The sequence below is a fragment of the Macaca thibetana genome, chromosome 1, assembly GCF_024542745.1.
Source record: "Macaca thibetana thibetana isolate TM-01 chromosome 1, ASM2454274v1, whole genome shotgun sequence".
Lineage (NCBI taxonomy): Eukaryota > Metazoa > Chordata > Mammalia > Primates > Cercopithecidae > Macaca > Macaca thibetana.
The window spans coordinates 153,858,448-153,875,239 of NC_065578.1; the positions used below are offsets into that span (position 1 = coordinate 153,858,448).

Genomic DNA, 16,792 nt, shown 5'->3' on the forward strand with positions numbered 1-16,792 from the left:
TGCCACTACACTCCAGCCTGGGTGGCAAAGTGAGACTCCATCTTACAAAAAAAAAAAAAAAAAGTATTTTCAACTATTGTGCTCAGTCAACTGAATATCTACATGGGGAAAAATGAACTCCAAACCCTTACCTCACCATACAAAACAAATAACAAGTAAATGTAAAATTAAATGCTAAAATGTAAAGATTTTTGAAAAAAATAGGAAGATATTTTCTGAAGTTAAAAAATTTCTAGTCAGGCACGGTGGCTCATGCTTGTAATCCCAGCACTTTGGGAGGCTGAGGCAGACAGATCACGAGGTCGGGAGTTTGAGACCAGCCTGGCCACACAGTGAAACCCTGTCTCTACTAAAAATACAAAAATCAGCTGGGTGTGGTTGTGCACACCTGTAATCCCAGCTACTCAGGAGGCTGAGGCATGAGAATGGCATTAACCCGGGAGGCGGAGGTTGCAGTGAGCCGAGATCGTGCCACTGCACTCCAGCCTGGGCAACAGAGCTAGATTGCATCTCAAAAAAAAAAAAAGAAAAAAATTCTTAAATATTGAAAACAACAATTACAAAAGGAGGTAACTAATAAATGAGATATCAAAATTAAAAACATTTGCTCATCGAATTAACTGTTACATAAATAAAAAGGCAAGAGACAGACTGGGGAGATATATTATCTCATGCATAGAAAAACCACCCAGTGAAACCAGATTAAAATTAAGAAGTTTGATTTTTCAAAGGGAAATAAAAAATTGTTAAATATTCAAGATACAAATTGAGTGAAGATTCTGTTACACATATAATTGTCAAATAATTAGTATACAGAATCTATTAAAAGATGTATCAAGAACTACCCAAACATCCATACAAATGAATAAACTACAAGAAGATAAAGATAAAGAACAAGAAATGAAGAAAATCATAAAACAAAATATTCAACCTCATTAGTGGGTAAATGCTAATTGAAACCATAAGGTAATATTTCATATTCAATAGTTTGGCAAAAATTTTAAAGTTTGACTACTTCAAGTTTGGCAAGGAAGTGACTCCAATCAGAACTCTTATACACAGTATGTAAAAATGAAAATTGGTGCCAATTCTTTTAACTTACAATTATCCAGTTCACTTAAGAATACATAAAGCTTTTGACCTAGCAACTCTATTCCTTGATATACACCTAGAGAAACTCTGGTCTATACCACCAGGAGACATGCATAGGTCCTAATACTCTCTGTGGTTAAAAAAATACTAGAAACAATCCAAATGTCCATCAACAATAGAATGGATAATATATTGCTGAATAAATGGGATATTATATACCAGTAGAAATAAATGAACTATAGCAATACACAGACGAATCTCAGGAATATGAAATTGAACAAACAAACAAAAAAGCAAGGCAAAGAAATACACAGTGTAATTCCGCTTACATAAAGTTAAAAACATGCAAGACTAAATAATATATTGTTTAGAAATAAGAATGTATGTCATAAGACAATAAAGAAAAACAGAAGACTGATAAACAGAAAAAAGAGGTTCTAAGAGAATAGGGAAGTAGATGAGAGTGGTGATGAGCACACAGAGAAGTTCCATGATGGGTGATGGGAATATTCTATCTTTCAGACTGGTATATGAGTAGGTGGATGTACAACAGTATACTGAAGAATATGTATACAGTCATTTATATTCATTCAGTAGCAAATAAATATGAAAATACATCTCTCTCTAGGTAATGTTCATTGACCTCATGATGTTCACCACACTTCCGGAAGTCGGAAATACGCCGTCTGAATCCCAGCTCATAGACCAGTTTATGCTTCACCCTCGTTCTCATCTTTTAGTCCTATTTCCTTTTCACAGCCTCCACTCTCCCCTATCAACATAAAAACACATCCCATGACCAGTATTTGGGCATTATCAGGAAAAATGATAGGAAAGTACTTAAAAATTAACTTAACCTTTTCTCTCCACGTGTTTGTTTTGCAATATGTTTAGTTTTGAGGCTCTCATTAGTGGTTTAGGTGGGTCCTTTATAGAAACTGGCTAGCTAGCACTTGACAACTCATACTAGGATGAAGGCTTTTGACTTAGTGGCCCCAGAGGGTACTCCTTAGCACCATAAGGGTCTTCTTTAGCATACAGCCTCAATAGATAAGGTCTACATAGTAAATAGGGGAGTGAGAAAGAATAATTTATATTAGGAATGTCCTAAGGAAATGTAGGTTATCCTACAAAGGAAATGTAGGTTTTCACTGAAGATCCCTGTTTCATAGATAAAGAAATACAGGGGTTAGAAGATATAAAGGTGTTGTCCTGGATAATGAGTGGGTGGGGAATGTATGTCAAGATGTACTGATAGCAGATATCTTTCTCTTAAAGAGGGTCAGTATGTACCATCCAATTTCATGTCTTCTTAATCATTCCCTCTCCCTGACCCTCCACTGTATGTTTAAACAGGAGAGTCCTCTCTGTCTTCTCTGCACTGGGAGCAGCTCTCCTGCCACAGCCCCTCACCCCCTGAAAATGTATGCCTGCTCCAAGTTCATCTCCACTCTCTCCTTGGTCAAGAGCACTTCACTGCTGCTGAGCCGTCCACTATCTGCAGTGGTGTTGAAATGACCGGAGACAATGACAGATGAGAGTCTCAGCAGCTTGGCAGTCTCACATCCCCTTACCTCACTTGTCCCTAGCCACAGCTTCCAAACCAGCGCCATTTCAAGGGACATCAACAGAGCAGCCAAGTTCATTGGGGCTGGGGCTACCATAGTTGGGGTGGCTGGCACTGGGGCTGGAATTGGGACTGTGTGTGGGAGCCTCCTCATTGGTTATGCCAGGAACCCTTCTCTGAAGCAACAGCTCTTCTTCTATGCCATTCTGGGCTTTGCCCTCTGGGAGGCCTTGGGGCTCTTTTGCCTGATGGTGGCCTTTCTCGTCCTCTTCCCCGTGTGAAGGAGCTGGTCTCCACCTCCCATAGTTCTTTCTCCCATGCCTGGTAGGCCCTGTGTGTTCCTTTTCCTATACCTCCTCAGGCAGCCTGGGGAACATGGTTGGCTCAGGGTTTGACAGAGAAAAGATAAATAAATACTGTATTAATAAGAAAAAAAAAGTAAACAGGAGAACGAGACCAGCAGGCACCCCTGCTTGGGTACTCAATGATATACTGATACAGATAGTGGTAAAAAGAAAACAGCAGTGGTGCCAGCGGAGTGGTAGAAAGTGTTAGAAATTATTACCAAGAGTGAGAAGGGGATTGTTCACCCACTACTTTTCTCTGGACTTCTATATCTAGGAGTATGATATTCAAATGAAGAGGAATATAGCAAATATAGCCAAGGAAGAATTAAATCCCAAGAAAGGGATGGGGCATATCAGAGAGAACTCTTTTGATGCCCAAAAGAGTCAGGGTCCCCAGATTCAGTCAGTCACTGGAGTTCTGAAAGGACTTGTGTTGCTGCTTACAAAGCTATTTTCCTACATCTAGGACCAAAAATATCAACTGCCCACGCCCAATAAGTGGGAGAACTGCTTTAGTAGAAGTTCGCTAGAAAATATTAGGTGTTTTTAGTTGACTGCAAGCTGAAAATAAATCAGGCATAATAAGAAGCACTGGAATGACTCATAATCTTACACTGCTGATGTAAGTGTGATGCTGAGACAAAGAAAGTTGAGTCCCACTCTGTTTATTTTTGGCATTTTAAGAGAAACATTAATAAGCTCTCGTGTGCTAAAGGAGATAAAGCAGATTGCTGGGAGTACTGATGACAATGCCACAAGAGGAATAAAAGTGCTGGCTGTGTTTATAACCATGGAAAAAGGTAAGCCTTAGCCACGAGGAAGGAGCCCATTAGCTGTCTTCCAGTGTTTCAAGCATTGCAAAGTACAAGAGTGATGAGACTTATTCTGCATAGCTTCAGAGGGCAGAACCAAGAACAATGCTTAGAAGTTAAAGGGGAGAAAATTCCATTCAATATAAGAAATCTGACAATCTTAGATTTATATAATGTTGTATAATCCACAAATACGTTCATGTGCATCATCTCACTTTAGGAAGAACTCCTGAACAATTGATGATAGAGTGAGCTGCCAGGCATGTTTAAGCATAGACTAATGAATCCACTAGACTAGATGAACTTGAAGATTGTTTCCAACTCAGGCTGTGAATCAACCTAGAGGTGCTTCTAAGTCAGCTTCTAAACTGAGAGGAAACAGGGAACAAACGCAATAACACCTGCATCAATTCATCCTTGTGTGTCTCAGTTTGTTCTTTTGAAAAAGGCAAAGAAACGAAAAGATAAGTTTGTCTTTACCACATGGGGAACTGGTTGATTTAGACACCTCATCCTTTAAGATATTCAAGGGGATATTGGCTACCTCTCTTCCTGGGGAATTATGCACTGGGTAAGAAGATGGACCACATGCCCCAGGGTTTCTTCTAACACCAAGATTCTGGGAAAGTTATATTTTATACTTGGCTCTACTACTTTCTCCACTGGCTTTGAGAAAGCCTTTTTCACTCTCTGGACCTCAATTATCTTTCCTATTACAGGAAGGTATTGGACTCTGTGACCTTTAAGGTTTTTAGAGAGCTCAAGTTCTAAAATTATAAGATTTTATAAAGAATATGTGGAAGCTTCATCCTGAGTTCTGGTCCTAATGAGATTATGGTGGCAGCGTAGTTTCTCAATCTTTTCAAAACTCCTCCAGAAAACCAAACAGAAAATTAGAAATAGTGTAAAAATATGCATAGATCATATATTTTTAAATATTAGGTGATAGGAAACACCTCTAAATCCTAGAGTACTGCTGTGGTCAAAACCACATATAGCAGTGGCACCTAAAGGCAGTCCACTGTGGAGTGGTGAAAGCAATTGAGCAGGGTAGAAACACTGGGGTTCAGATGGTGTGAGGTTGCGGGAAACAGGAAAAGAGAGTGGTGGGCTCAATGCAAACCTTTGACAAGCCCTATAAGCTATAGAACCCAAGATCGCCCATGAAGACTCACCCTCAAAAGAAAGCCTAATCTGGAATAAAAATCTGTGTGGACAAGCCTGAGAGTAACTGTGAAGCTACTATTCTGATATGCTCAGAGTTGCAAGTGAAAGCAGGAGCCTGCACATGGCATCACGAGAGACCCAACAGTGAGGCAGTAGAGCAAACCCTTGACGACCGCCAAAATATCCAACTAATATCCCTTTCCAGAGGGGAAAACTGCCAGAAGCAGACACTCTGGTAAGTGGTGTGGGGAGGAGGTTGTGAGCCCGAAGGAATCAGATTCCAGGAAGTCATGTAACAACAAAATAACTTGTCTAAAGGGGAGAGCTCTGGGAAACAGGACTGACGGCAGGAAACCTTCTCAGCTAGGCGTAGACCTGAGAGATGGATGGGATGACGTATTTTGAGTCCTTCTTAATAACAGGAAAGATGAAGCTGAGAGAGTGACCCTACTTCATCCCCTGGTCCCCACTGACCAGGAACTGTCCCTTAATAGTCTAGGAAAAGCCGTTTCATTTAAACAGGGGACACGCAGAAAAAAATAGTCAAAGTAATTCAAAGTTATTATTTAAAAAAAGGTAATAAGGAAATAAATAACACCAGAAAAAGTGGACACAAAGCAGATGAAAACTGTAACACTCTGTTTCGGAAAAACACCCGAATCAAATTTTTCCTTTGCTTTCACACCACAACAATGAACAAAGAAGAAGCCTTCTGTGGCCAAATTATTCGGGGAGGGGCGGTTTCCCCACTAGCAAACAGTGGACACCAACTAATTCAATTCTAATTCACCTCAAATTCACCTCTAGTTCCATTCCCACTCTAGCTACCTGGAGATAGCATCAGATCCCACAGGCTGAGGGCTCAGATCCCAAGAATGCCCCCACCAACACACCCTCATGGCAGACACTCCTTGCTGCAAATCTGAATTGCTGACCTATCGGCTTCAAGTTGGGGTTCCCACGACCCCCTCTGGGTTCGATTAATTTGCTGAAGCAGTTCAGGGAAACACTTAAGTTTACCAGTGTATTATAAAGTATATTACAAGTATATCACTAAAGATCCCTGTTTCATAGATAAGGAAATACAGGGTGTTTTTCCTGTTTCATAGAGAAGGAAATACAGATGAAGAGATGCATAGGTCAAGGCACAGGGGAAGGGGCGCGGAGCTTCCACGTCTTCCCCGACATAGCACCCTCCAGGAACCTCCACATGTCAACTATTTGGAAGCTCTCTCAGCCCTGTCCTTTTGAGTTTTTATGGTGGCTTCATAACATAAGCATGATGGACAACTATGCAGACATGTGATTGGGCAAAAAGTACATGATCTAAACTCAGAAGGCCTGTCTGCTCAGACTTTTCATTTTTTTTTTTTTTTTTGGACTGTCTGTGCAGCATTCCTTCCTCTAGGGTGTGGGGCAGGACCCGCTCTGAATGAGAGTCTTTTAAACTATAATCAGGTTAGAGTCCTGCCTTGGGCAGGTGAGAGGAGGACAGGAGGTCAAAGAGAGAGACTCTGTTTCTTGAGGCCTGTTTCAGAGGCATGAAGCACCCCACATTATAAATAAACTGTAACCAGAATTATGGAGTCATGATCCAGGAATGGTGGATGAAAACCTATATACGTGTGTTTATATATAAAGTATATAAAATCATAATATCACACATACAATAGCAAAGTGAGAGAAAATAAATTAAAGAATCAATAGACACTTTGAAAGAATGGTAAAATAGAATAAATAGTTAAATAGCCAATGGCTATGAGTTGAGAACTTACATAACTCAGGAAAGTTATTTTTAAAAATACACTAATAAATAAAGACTAATAAGTTGCAACACATGGGGAAAAGATACTATGGAAAAATACAGTGAGAAAAATCAAAAGATAAAAAAGCAAAAATGAAGAAAATCAAATAGAAATAAAGGAAAAGATAAAAATGATTTGAGAGAAAATGAAAGAAGAAAAGACAAGTAAATATAAAGAAACAATGAAAAGAAGGAGGATCTAACAAAACAGTCCCTAAGGAAGGAAAACAAGAATTAAAATTATAAATCAGGAACAGTTTGCTGAAATAGAAGTTTTAAGATTTACGCATTTATTTTAACTGGAAAAATCAACACATAACAGTTATCACCAAGGAAATCCTAATAAAATAACTGAATGTTAAAAGTTAGAAAAAACAAAAACAAAATTTTTTTTTTTTTTCTATTTGGGAATTCAGACAAAGAGACCAAGTCATTTTAAGAGATAGAAAATCAGATTTGAATTAGACCTCTCAGGTCATGGCTGTAATCCCAGTGCTTTGGGAGGCTGAAGTGGGAGGACCACTTGAGCCCAGGAGTTGGAGGCTGTAGAGAGCTATGATTGTGCCACTCCTCCATCCTGGGTGACACAGTGAGACTCTGTCTCAAAAACAAACACACACAAAAATCAGAATTATCAACAACAACATTTTCTGTTAAAAAAATAAAAGAAGGGCTGGGTGTGGTGGCTCATGCCTGGAATCCCAGCACTTTGGGAGGCTGAGGCAGGCGGATCACGAGGTCAGGAGATTGAGACCATCCTGGCTAACATGGTGAAATCCTGTCTCTACTAAAAATACAAAAAAATAAAAATAAAAAAAAAATAGCCGGGTGTGGTGGTGGGCACCTGTAGTCCCAGCTACTCGGGAGGCTGAGGCAGGAGAATGGCATGAACCCAGGAGGTGGTCATGCCACTGCACTCCAGCCTGGGAGACAGAGCAAGACTCTGTCTCGAAAAACAAAAACAAAAACAAAATAAAAATAAGAGAAATATTTTAAATGGTTTCATGAAAAGAAGATGGGAATCAAAGGTTGTATGAGTTAACAGGAAAAAGTCCAGCATTGTGAACTGCAAGAGCTCACGGAATGTTACTCTCATGACCTGTTCCTGAGAAATTGACTGGAGAATGAGCTTCAGACAAGCAATAAATAATTCTAGAAAATTCAGTACAAGTTTTCAGAGATAAGTGTGAATGTATTTAAATGTAAAACAACAACTTGAAATTGGAGATAAGAATTTAAAAAGTGTACTGCTGATGTGTGCTTTGACAATGTCATATAATACAAACTAACAAAAATAGGACAAGAAAGGGTTGAGTAATGGAAAGAAGAATAATCTTACAGATTGCCTGATATGTGCTAGGTGGGAGCAAGAGGATATTGCTTGAGGCTGACAATGGAAGTAGTTGAAGCTTGACCTGTCTTAAAATTTCTCATTAAGTTAATACTAGAGACAATGTGGATAGTGGGAAGAGAGAAGAGGGGAGAAAAAATGATTACTGGTTGAGATTTTATAGAAGGAATTAGAGTATTAAATAATGATAACCACTAGAATATAAAAAAAGCTTTCTAAATTTCAAAAGAAAGAATAATTATAAAGTAAATCACAAAGTAAAGCACTTTGCATATATATTGTATATGTCTGTGAACATAAAAAGTCATAGACATATGTAAATATGTAAATATTTATGGATACAATGGGCATTTTGGTAGGTCATAAACAATAGGCTGTTAGCAATTTCACATGATTCAACAAACAAATAACATGTAAAACAATATGTCAGAACTGAGAAAAAAATTGATTATATCAATAAATGTAAATGGACTTTACTTACCTATGAAAGAAAAAAAATTTTGATCTTAACAAAGCAAAATCTAACTCCATGGTGTTACATAAAACATATCAAGGAAAAAAAGTGAATCAGAAAGGCTAAGAGTAAAAATATAGATCAAGACATATCAGTCAAGTAAAATAAAAAGAAGGCAGAGAACATGATCTGAATATCAGAAAAATATAGATTTCATGCCAACAAACATTGAAAGACATGAAGGCCATTAATGAACCCAAAGAATACAATACACAGTAAAGATGTAATAGTCACTAATATCTTTACAACTTTTACAAACAGAAAATGTAGAATATGAAAGACAGAATGGACAGATACAATTAACAAAAGATTTTTATAACATTTTTTCAAGACAGTGAGATTAAAAAATATTAAGAATATAGAAGGCCTAAAAAAAAAGGTAGTTCAGATAGCTATATATTGAACTCTGAGTCCCAATAGTAAAGAATACCTTTTATTCCCTAGTGCTTTTGGTCATTAGTAGACATTTACCATACGTTAAAACACAAAGAAAAACCTCAGTTAATTTTGGAAAATAGACATAATAATCCAGCTCTTTCCCCTCCAAAATTACAGTTAAACCAGAGATAATTGACAAGTTATCAAAGCTCTTTCTTAAAGACTCGAGTTAAATGGAAAATACGAAGTAAAATTGTAGAATTTCTAGAAATGTATGTAATAATGAAGATATTATATATTTGAAAAAACTGAGAACTAGTGAAAAAGACTACTATAAACAATGAGAGCAATCCATGCCAAGATGGCCGAATAGGAAGAGCTCCAGCCTCCAGCTCCCAGCATGAGCGACACAGAAGACGGGTGATTTCTGCATTTCCAACTGAGGTACCAGGTTCATCTCACCAGGGCGTGTGGGTGCAGCCCAACAAGTGAGAGCCAAAGCAGGACAAAGCATCGCCTCACCCAGGAAGTGCAAAGGGGAAGGGAATTCCCTTTCCTAGCCAAGGGAAACCATGACACACAACACCCGGAAAATCAGGTAACTCCCACCCTAATACTGCGCTTTACCAAGGGTCTTAGCAAATGGCACACCAGGAGATTATATTCCACACCTGCCCAGAGGGTCCCATGCCCACGGAGCCTCCCTCATTGCTAGCACAGCAGTCTGAGATCTAACTGCAAGGCAGTAGCAAGGCTGGGGGAGGGGTGCCCGCCATTGCTGAGACTTAAGTAGGTAAATAAAGCCACCGGGAAGGAGGCTGGTACCAGCCACTGCAAAAACATGCCAAAATGTAAAGACCATCAATGCTAGGAAGAAACTGCATCAACTAATGAGCAAAATAACCAGCTAACATCATAGTGACAGGATCAAGTTCATACATAACAATATTAACCTTAAATGTAAATGGGCTAAATGCTCCAATTAAAAGACACAGACTGGCAAATTGGATAAAGAGTTAAGACCCATCAATTTGCTGTATCCAGGAGACCCATCTCATGTGCAGAGACACACATAGGCTCAGAATAAAGGGATGGAGGAAGATCTACCAAGCAAATGGAAAATAAAAAAAGGCAGGGGTTGCAATCCTAGTCTCTGATAAAACAGATTTTAAACCAACAAAGATCAAAAGAGACAAAGAAGGCGTTACATGATGGTAAAGGGAACAGTCCAACAAGAAGAGCTAACTATCCTAAATATATATGCACCCAATACAGGAGCACCTAGATTCATAAAGCAAGTCCTTAGAGACTTACAAAGAGACTTAGACTCCAACACAATAATAATGGGAGACTTTAACACCGCACTGTCAACATTAGACAGATCAACGAGACAGAAAGTTAACAAGGATATCCAGGAATTGAACTCGACTCTGCACCAAGTGGACCTAATAGACATCTACAGAACTCTCCACCCCAAATCAAGAGAATATACATTCTTCTCAGTACCACATCACACTTATTCCAAAATTGACCACATAGTTGGAAGTAAAGCACTCCTTAGCAAATGTAAAAGAACAGAAATTATAACAAACTGTCTCTCAGATCACAGTGCAATCAAAATAGAACTCAAGATTAAGAAACTCAATCAAAACCACTCAACTACATGGAAACTGAACAACCTGCTCCTGAATGACTACTGGGTATATAATGAAATGAAGGCAGAAATAAAGATGTTCTTTGAAACCAATGAGAACAAAGATACAACATACCAGAATCTCTGGGATACATTTAAAGCAGTGTGTAGAGGGAAATTTATAGCACTAAATGCATACAAGAGAAAGCAGGAAAGATCTAAAATTGACACCCTAACATCACAATTAAAAGAACTAGAGAAGCAAGAGCAAACACATTCAAAAGCTAGCAGAAGGCAAGAAATAACAAAGATCAGAGCAGAACTGAAGGAGATAGAGACACAAAAAACCCTTCAAAAAATCAATGAATCCAGGAGCTGGATTTTGAAAAGATCAACAAAATTGGTAGAACACTAGTAAGACTAATAAAGAAGAAAAGAGAGAAGAATCAAATAGACACAGTAAAAAATGATAAGGGGATATCACCACCGACCAAGGTAATTTACAGATTCAATGCCATCCCCATTAAGCTACCAATGACTTTCTTCACAGAATTGGAAAAAACTGCTTTAAAGTTCATATGGAACCAAAAAAGAGCCCACATTGCCAAGACAGTCCTAAGCCAAAAGAACAAAGTTGGAGGCATCATGCTCCCTGACTTCAAGGCTACGGTAACCAAAACAGCATGGTACTGGTACCAAAACAGAGATGTAGACCAATGGAACAGAACAGAGCCCTCAGAAATAATACCACACATCTATAACCATCTGATCTTTGACAAACCTGACAAAAACAAGAAATGGGGAAAGGATTCCCTATTTAATAAATGGTGCTGGGAAAACTGGCTAGCCATGAATAGAAAGCTGAAACTGGATCCCTTCCTTACACCTTACACAAAAATTAATTCAAGATGGATTAGAGACTTAAATGTCAGACCTAAAACCATAAAAACCCTAGAAGAAAACCCAGGCAATACCATTCAGGACATAGGCATGGGCAAGGACTTCATGTCTAAAACACCAAAAGCAATGGCAACAAAAGCCAAAATTGACAAGTGGGATCTAATTAAACTAAAGAGCTTCTGCACAGCAAAAGAAACTACCATCAGAGTGAACAGGCAACCTACAGAATGGAGAAAATTTTTGCAATCTACTCATCTGACAAAGGGCTAATATCCAGAATCTACAAAGAACTCAAACACATTTACAAGAAAAAAAAAACCAAACAACCCCATCAAAAAGTGGGCAAAAGATATAAACAGATACTTCTCAAAAGAAGACATTTATGCAGCCAACAGACACATGAAAAAATGATCATCATCACTGGTCATCAGAGAAATGCAAATCAAAACCACAATGAGATATCACCTCACACCAGTTAGAATGGCAATCATTAAAAAGTCAGGAAACAACAGGCGCTGGAGGGGATGTGGAGAAATAGGAACACTTTTACACTGTTGGTGGGACTGTAAACTAGTTCAACCATTGTGGAAGACAGTGTGGCGATTCCTCAAGGATCTAGAACTAGAAATACCATTTGACCCAGCCATCCCACTACTGGGTATATACCCAAAGGATTATAAATCATTCTACTATAAAGACACATGCACATGTATGTTTATTGCGGCACTATTCACAATAGCAAAGACTTGGAACCAACCCAAATGTCCATCCATGACAGACTGGATTAAGAAAATGTGGCACATATACACCATGGAATACTATGCAGCCTGAATGAGTTCATGTCCTTTGTAGGGACATGGATGCAGCTGGAAACCATCATTCTCAGCAAACTATTGCAAGAACAGAAAACAAAATACTGCACATTCTCACTCACAGGTGGGAATTGAATAATGAGAACACTTGGACACAGGAAAGGGAACATCACACACTGGGGCCTGTTGTGGGGTGGGGGAAGGGGGGAGGGATAGCATTAGGAGATATACCTAACGTAAATGATGAGTTAATGGGTGCAGCACACCAACATGGCACATGTATACATATGTAACAAACCTGCACGTTGTGCACATGTACCCTAGAACTTAAAGTATAATAAAAAAGAAAAAAAAAGATAGAATTTGGTAAAACTGAATACAAAATCACCTGACAGAAATTAATAACCTCATTAAATATGAACAATAACTAGTTAGAGGTTTTAATGGAGGAGATAAATCTATTTACAATAACAACAAAAAATACTTATGCACAAACTTAACCAAATGTGCAAAACTTATAGAAAGTTTTTATACATTTATTAAAGATATAAAGTAGATATAAACAAACCAAAAGCTATGTCATCCAAAAAGATGAGAAGGAAGGATAGATAAAGTAAGTACAGCAAAATCTTGACACTTGGTGCACAATTTATTACATTGTCCTCTTTGTGTTTTTGAATTTTGAACATTTTATAATAAACTAATTTAAAATAATCTCAGTATTACAAATAAAAGTATTTAGGTTCTAGCTCTGTGATATTAAAGCCCACCTAGATATTTAAATAAGTTAATTAAAATGATTTGACTAAATTTTTACCATCAGATTTAGTTAAGGTAAATCTCTTTGAAATCTCTACTTATTAAAAAATTAATTGTACATGAATATTTTGGACACTTTAATTGATAAATATTTTTCTCTACTCTCTACATCTCTGGCTATGGAGCCAAATGAGGAGTCATATTTCTCATTCCCTCAGCTTCTGAGGACAAGATAAGGCAAACTGTGAGGCAGAAAGAAAATTATGCAGACTGCTAGAGTTATTGCTGGTAGTGCTTCAAGTTCTCAGCCTGGAAGTTATCTTCACAGACCATCGTACCCATACTGTGACTTCTAGATGGGGTAATGGGGAAGCCAGGTAAGTGTCTTTAGCTTTTTGCCTTTTTTCCAAGGTGTTACCATCGAAAAAGTAAACTTGCTCAAATAATCTTCAAAGGCGAATTTGCACCACATTCCATGATTATTCTCACTGAAAATTTCAGATAAACAATTTTACTTTTTCTCAGAGTTAATGCTTGCTATTTTTGAAATAATAAGTACTAATGCTTTTATAATCACCTTCAACATACCAAACCAAAACAAAACAACTGAAAACATGACATGAACTGACTTCATTCCTACTGTTCCTACTGGAAAAAGTTCAGCCTCCTCACCCTGGCATCCTAGCCACACTATGCCCACCCTCCAGGGTACGGTTCCAATATTTTTTTCATTGATATTGTTTAACATAGCTTGGCTGTTTTCCTGTAATCCAAACAAACAACAACAGAAATTGTAAAACCTAATATTTGCTTAATGTTATTTAGTTCACAGAATATGAGTTTTTCAATATATTTCTCATTTAACTCCAACAAAAGCCTTAAGAGCTAGACATTATCTACCCTCATTTTTAGAATGGGCAAAGTGGTGCTGGAGGAGTTAGAGCTTTGCTTAACATAATAAAGCTAATAAAATTATGATGAAGCCAATTTTTTAAAATTTTAAATGCTGTGTTTATCCCACAAAAATAAGTTACCACTAAACTATACACTAATTCCCATCCTTTCAAACATTCTGAATTGTACCTGGTTTAATGGCAAAAGGCCAGTGGTTTAATCAACCACACCTACATAATGAAGCTCCAATAAAAACTGTGGATACAGAAGCTCAACTGAGTTTCCTTGATTGGTAATAGTCTGTTTTGTCACCCACTGATGTATATTATAAGTGGGATACATCCTGGTCTAATTTTGCTACCAGATTCCTTTCTTCAGGAATCCCATCTTCTTACCCATCCAAATCTCTCCAAATTCTGTCTGTCCTTCAAGATGTGGATATGAAATTCTTCTTGATCCCTTGAGGTTTATGTGCTACCTTTCTCTCCTCTGAACCAGCAGAGGGCTTTCTGTGTGCGTTTGAACACTTACCACATTCTGCCTTGAGTTGTGTTACTCTATGCACACTCGTCTTGCTGGTGAGAATCTATGTCTTACTCATCTTTCTATACTATCCAAGTTGCACATTACAAGTTGGCTCATAGTAAGTATTACACTTAACAAATGTTTGGGGAACTACATGGAATTTTGTTTATTATAGCTTAAAGATTTGCTTTCTCTCTAAAAGGGAGTTCTTTCCTTATGATAGGAACTCATATAGTAAGTAGAAACCACTTTTGTAATAAGTAGACAGATTCATGTGAAGTATAAAAGTGAAATAATATTGCTAATAGTAATAATCAGTTATAATAATAATGGTAATCTTATAACCTTGACTCATGAGGTTATTCCCTTTCAGATTATAATAATTCATATCTTTCTAATTTATTTTCCCAATATGCCTGTAAGCCAATTATCAGTATAGTGTTATGAAAGGAAACTTAAGAATCAGAACTTTGGACTCACAGTTATGGTTGAGTGACAGCTCCTCCAATTACTTGAACAAGTTATTTAACCTCCTGAAATCTCTATCATCTCTCCACTCTTTACAAAATAGAGATCATAAAATGACAAAATTTGCAAGTTTATGGTGAAGAATAAATGAGATTAAGTAGGCAAAGTGCTCGGCACCCCAGCATCTGGTGCATAGTAAGCACTCATTAAATGGTATCAGTAATTATTGCCATAAGTGAAAAGAATGAGATGTAAAACCCAAGATGATTAAGTAACCTGCATGAGAAGATATAATAAACTCTAACCAGAACTTGAGTTTTTGCTTCCTGAATGACCTCATAATCTCACACCCAATCCCATTCCTCTGTCCCTTACTGGTTTCCATCTACCTATAAATAAAAGATTTGGGTGGGTTTTATTCTTAGTTTTGGGGAGGTAGCCTCCAAACCTTTGGAATTTCCTAAGTAATAGGAGTGTCTTTGCTATTAATGGTAGGTCCTGATAGGTTTTGCTTATGAGGTGACTCATGATAGGGCTCTAGGTAGTTTATGTTAAGGAAAAGACTCGGGATGGAGGCTGTTCATGACAGAAAGACCAACCAAGAGATTACAGAGGCTTTCAGCCACCTTGATTTTGAACCAGTCTTCAGGGAAAAAAAGACTAGAGATTGAGTCACATAGTAAATGCTTTAATCATTTATGCTGCATACTGAAGCCCCAGTAAAAACCATGGACACCGAGCTCAGCTGTGTGTAATACTCTGTATTATCACTTATCAATGTTTCAGGAGGGTGATGGACCCTGAATGCATGGGAGAGGACAAAGGAAGTTTCACATTTGAGACGCTCTCTGACTTTGCTGTATGTGTCTCTTCTTTTGGCTGATTCTGAGTGATTTGTATTATCTTGCTGTAACTATAATCATAAGTAGAGTGCTTTTTCTGAGTTCTGTAAGTTGTTCTGGCAAATTACGAAACCTGAAGAGATAGTGATAACCCCTGAATTTATAGCCAGTTGGTCAGTAGGGAGGAAGGCCTGGGGACTCCAGCATTTGCAACTGGTATCTGAAGTGAGAACAGTTTTGTGAAGGGCTTTGCCCACAACCTGTGAAGTTTTGTCTGACTCTGGATAGTTGATGCCAGAAGTTCCCTTCACCAAAAAACCTCAACAGAAAGATCAGGCACACTTTGCACTCTCAGAGTCAGAAATGAGATTTGTTTAAAATCTATAACATATTATTTCCTGTGGTTTGGATGCAGGTGTTAAAATGTGATCACATTGACTCTATACATCTTATTGTTTAGGTAACATTCATATTGAAGTTAAAAAGGATGCAACAATGATCCTGATTTCTGCTTGGTACTAACCTATTATGTACTCTTTCAAAAAATCCTTCTCCAATCTTCAAACAAATTAATTCATCTGCTCAGTGAGAGGAGGAAACCAAGCAGAGACCTCCGCCATGAGGGGTACAAGGGGGAGATTCACGAGGACAGCTGGAGTTGTGGCTCTTGACACCCTGCTGGGGAGTATCTCTCTCGCCAACAGTATGGAAATCATAATTAGCACCCTGTAGCGACTCAGGGCTTCAAACCCACCCAAATCTATTTGCAGCGTTTCACAACTTACTGAGAACAGCATCTCTTGCGTTTAGGTAGCTGCCTCCCGTCTGCTGTCTGCTCTGTTGGCCCTAATGTATTTAGATAGATTCTTCTTCCATGAGGCAGAGCCCAAGTTCATTAGAATCATGCGTTCTGCTTCAAAACCTCCC

General features: G+C 38.1%; 2 protein-coding genes across 2 annotated transcripts in view; one reads left to right on the plus strand and one right to left on the minus strand.

Annotated features, from left to right (window-relative positions):
• HSD11B1 (hydroxysteroid 11-beta dehydrogenase 1) overlaps nucleotides 1-16,792 on the minus strand; it is a 949,596-nt gene that overhangs the window by 471,696 nt on the left and 461,108 nt on the right. The gene's annotated exons all lie outside the window — the stretch shown is intronic.
• LOC126949063 (ATP synthase F(0) complex subunit C2, mitochondrial-like) lies at nucleotides 2,461-2,970 on the plus strand. Its single transcript, XM_050781495.1, has one exon. It carries the CDS (start codon nucleotides 2,620-2,622, stop codon nucleotides 2,938-2,940), a length of 321 nt encoding a protein of 106 aa, XP_050637452.1. The 5' UTR covers nucleotides 2,461-2,619; the 3' UTR covers nucleotides 2,941-2,970.

What these genes read in the sequence shown, in the direction of transcription:
- LOC126949063 (XM_050781495.1), top strand. Translation starts at nt 2,620, where the DNA reads ATGACAGATGAGAGTCTCAGCAGCTTGGCAGTCTCACATCCCCTTACC.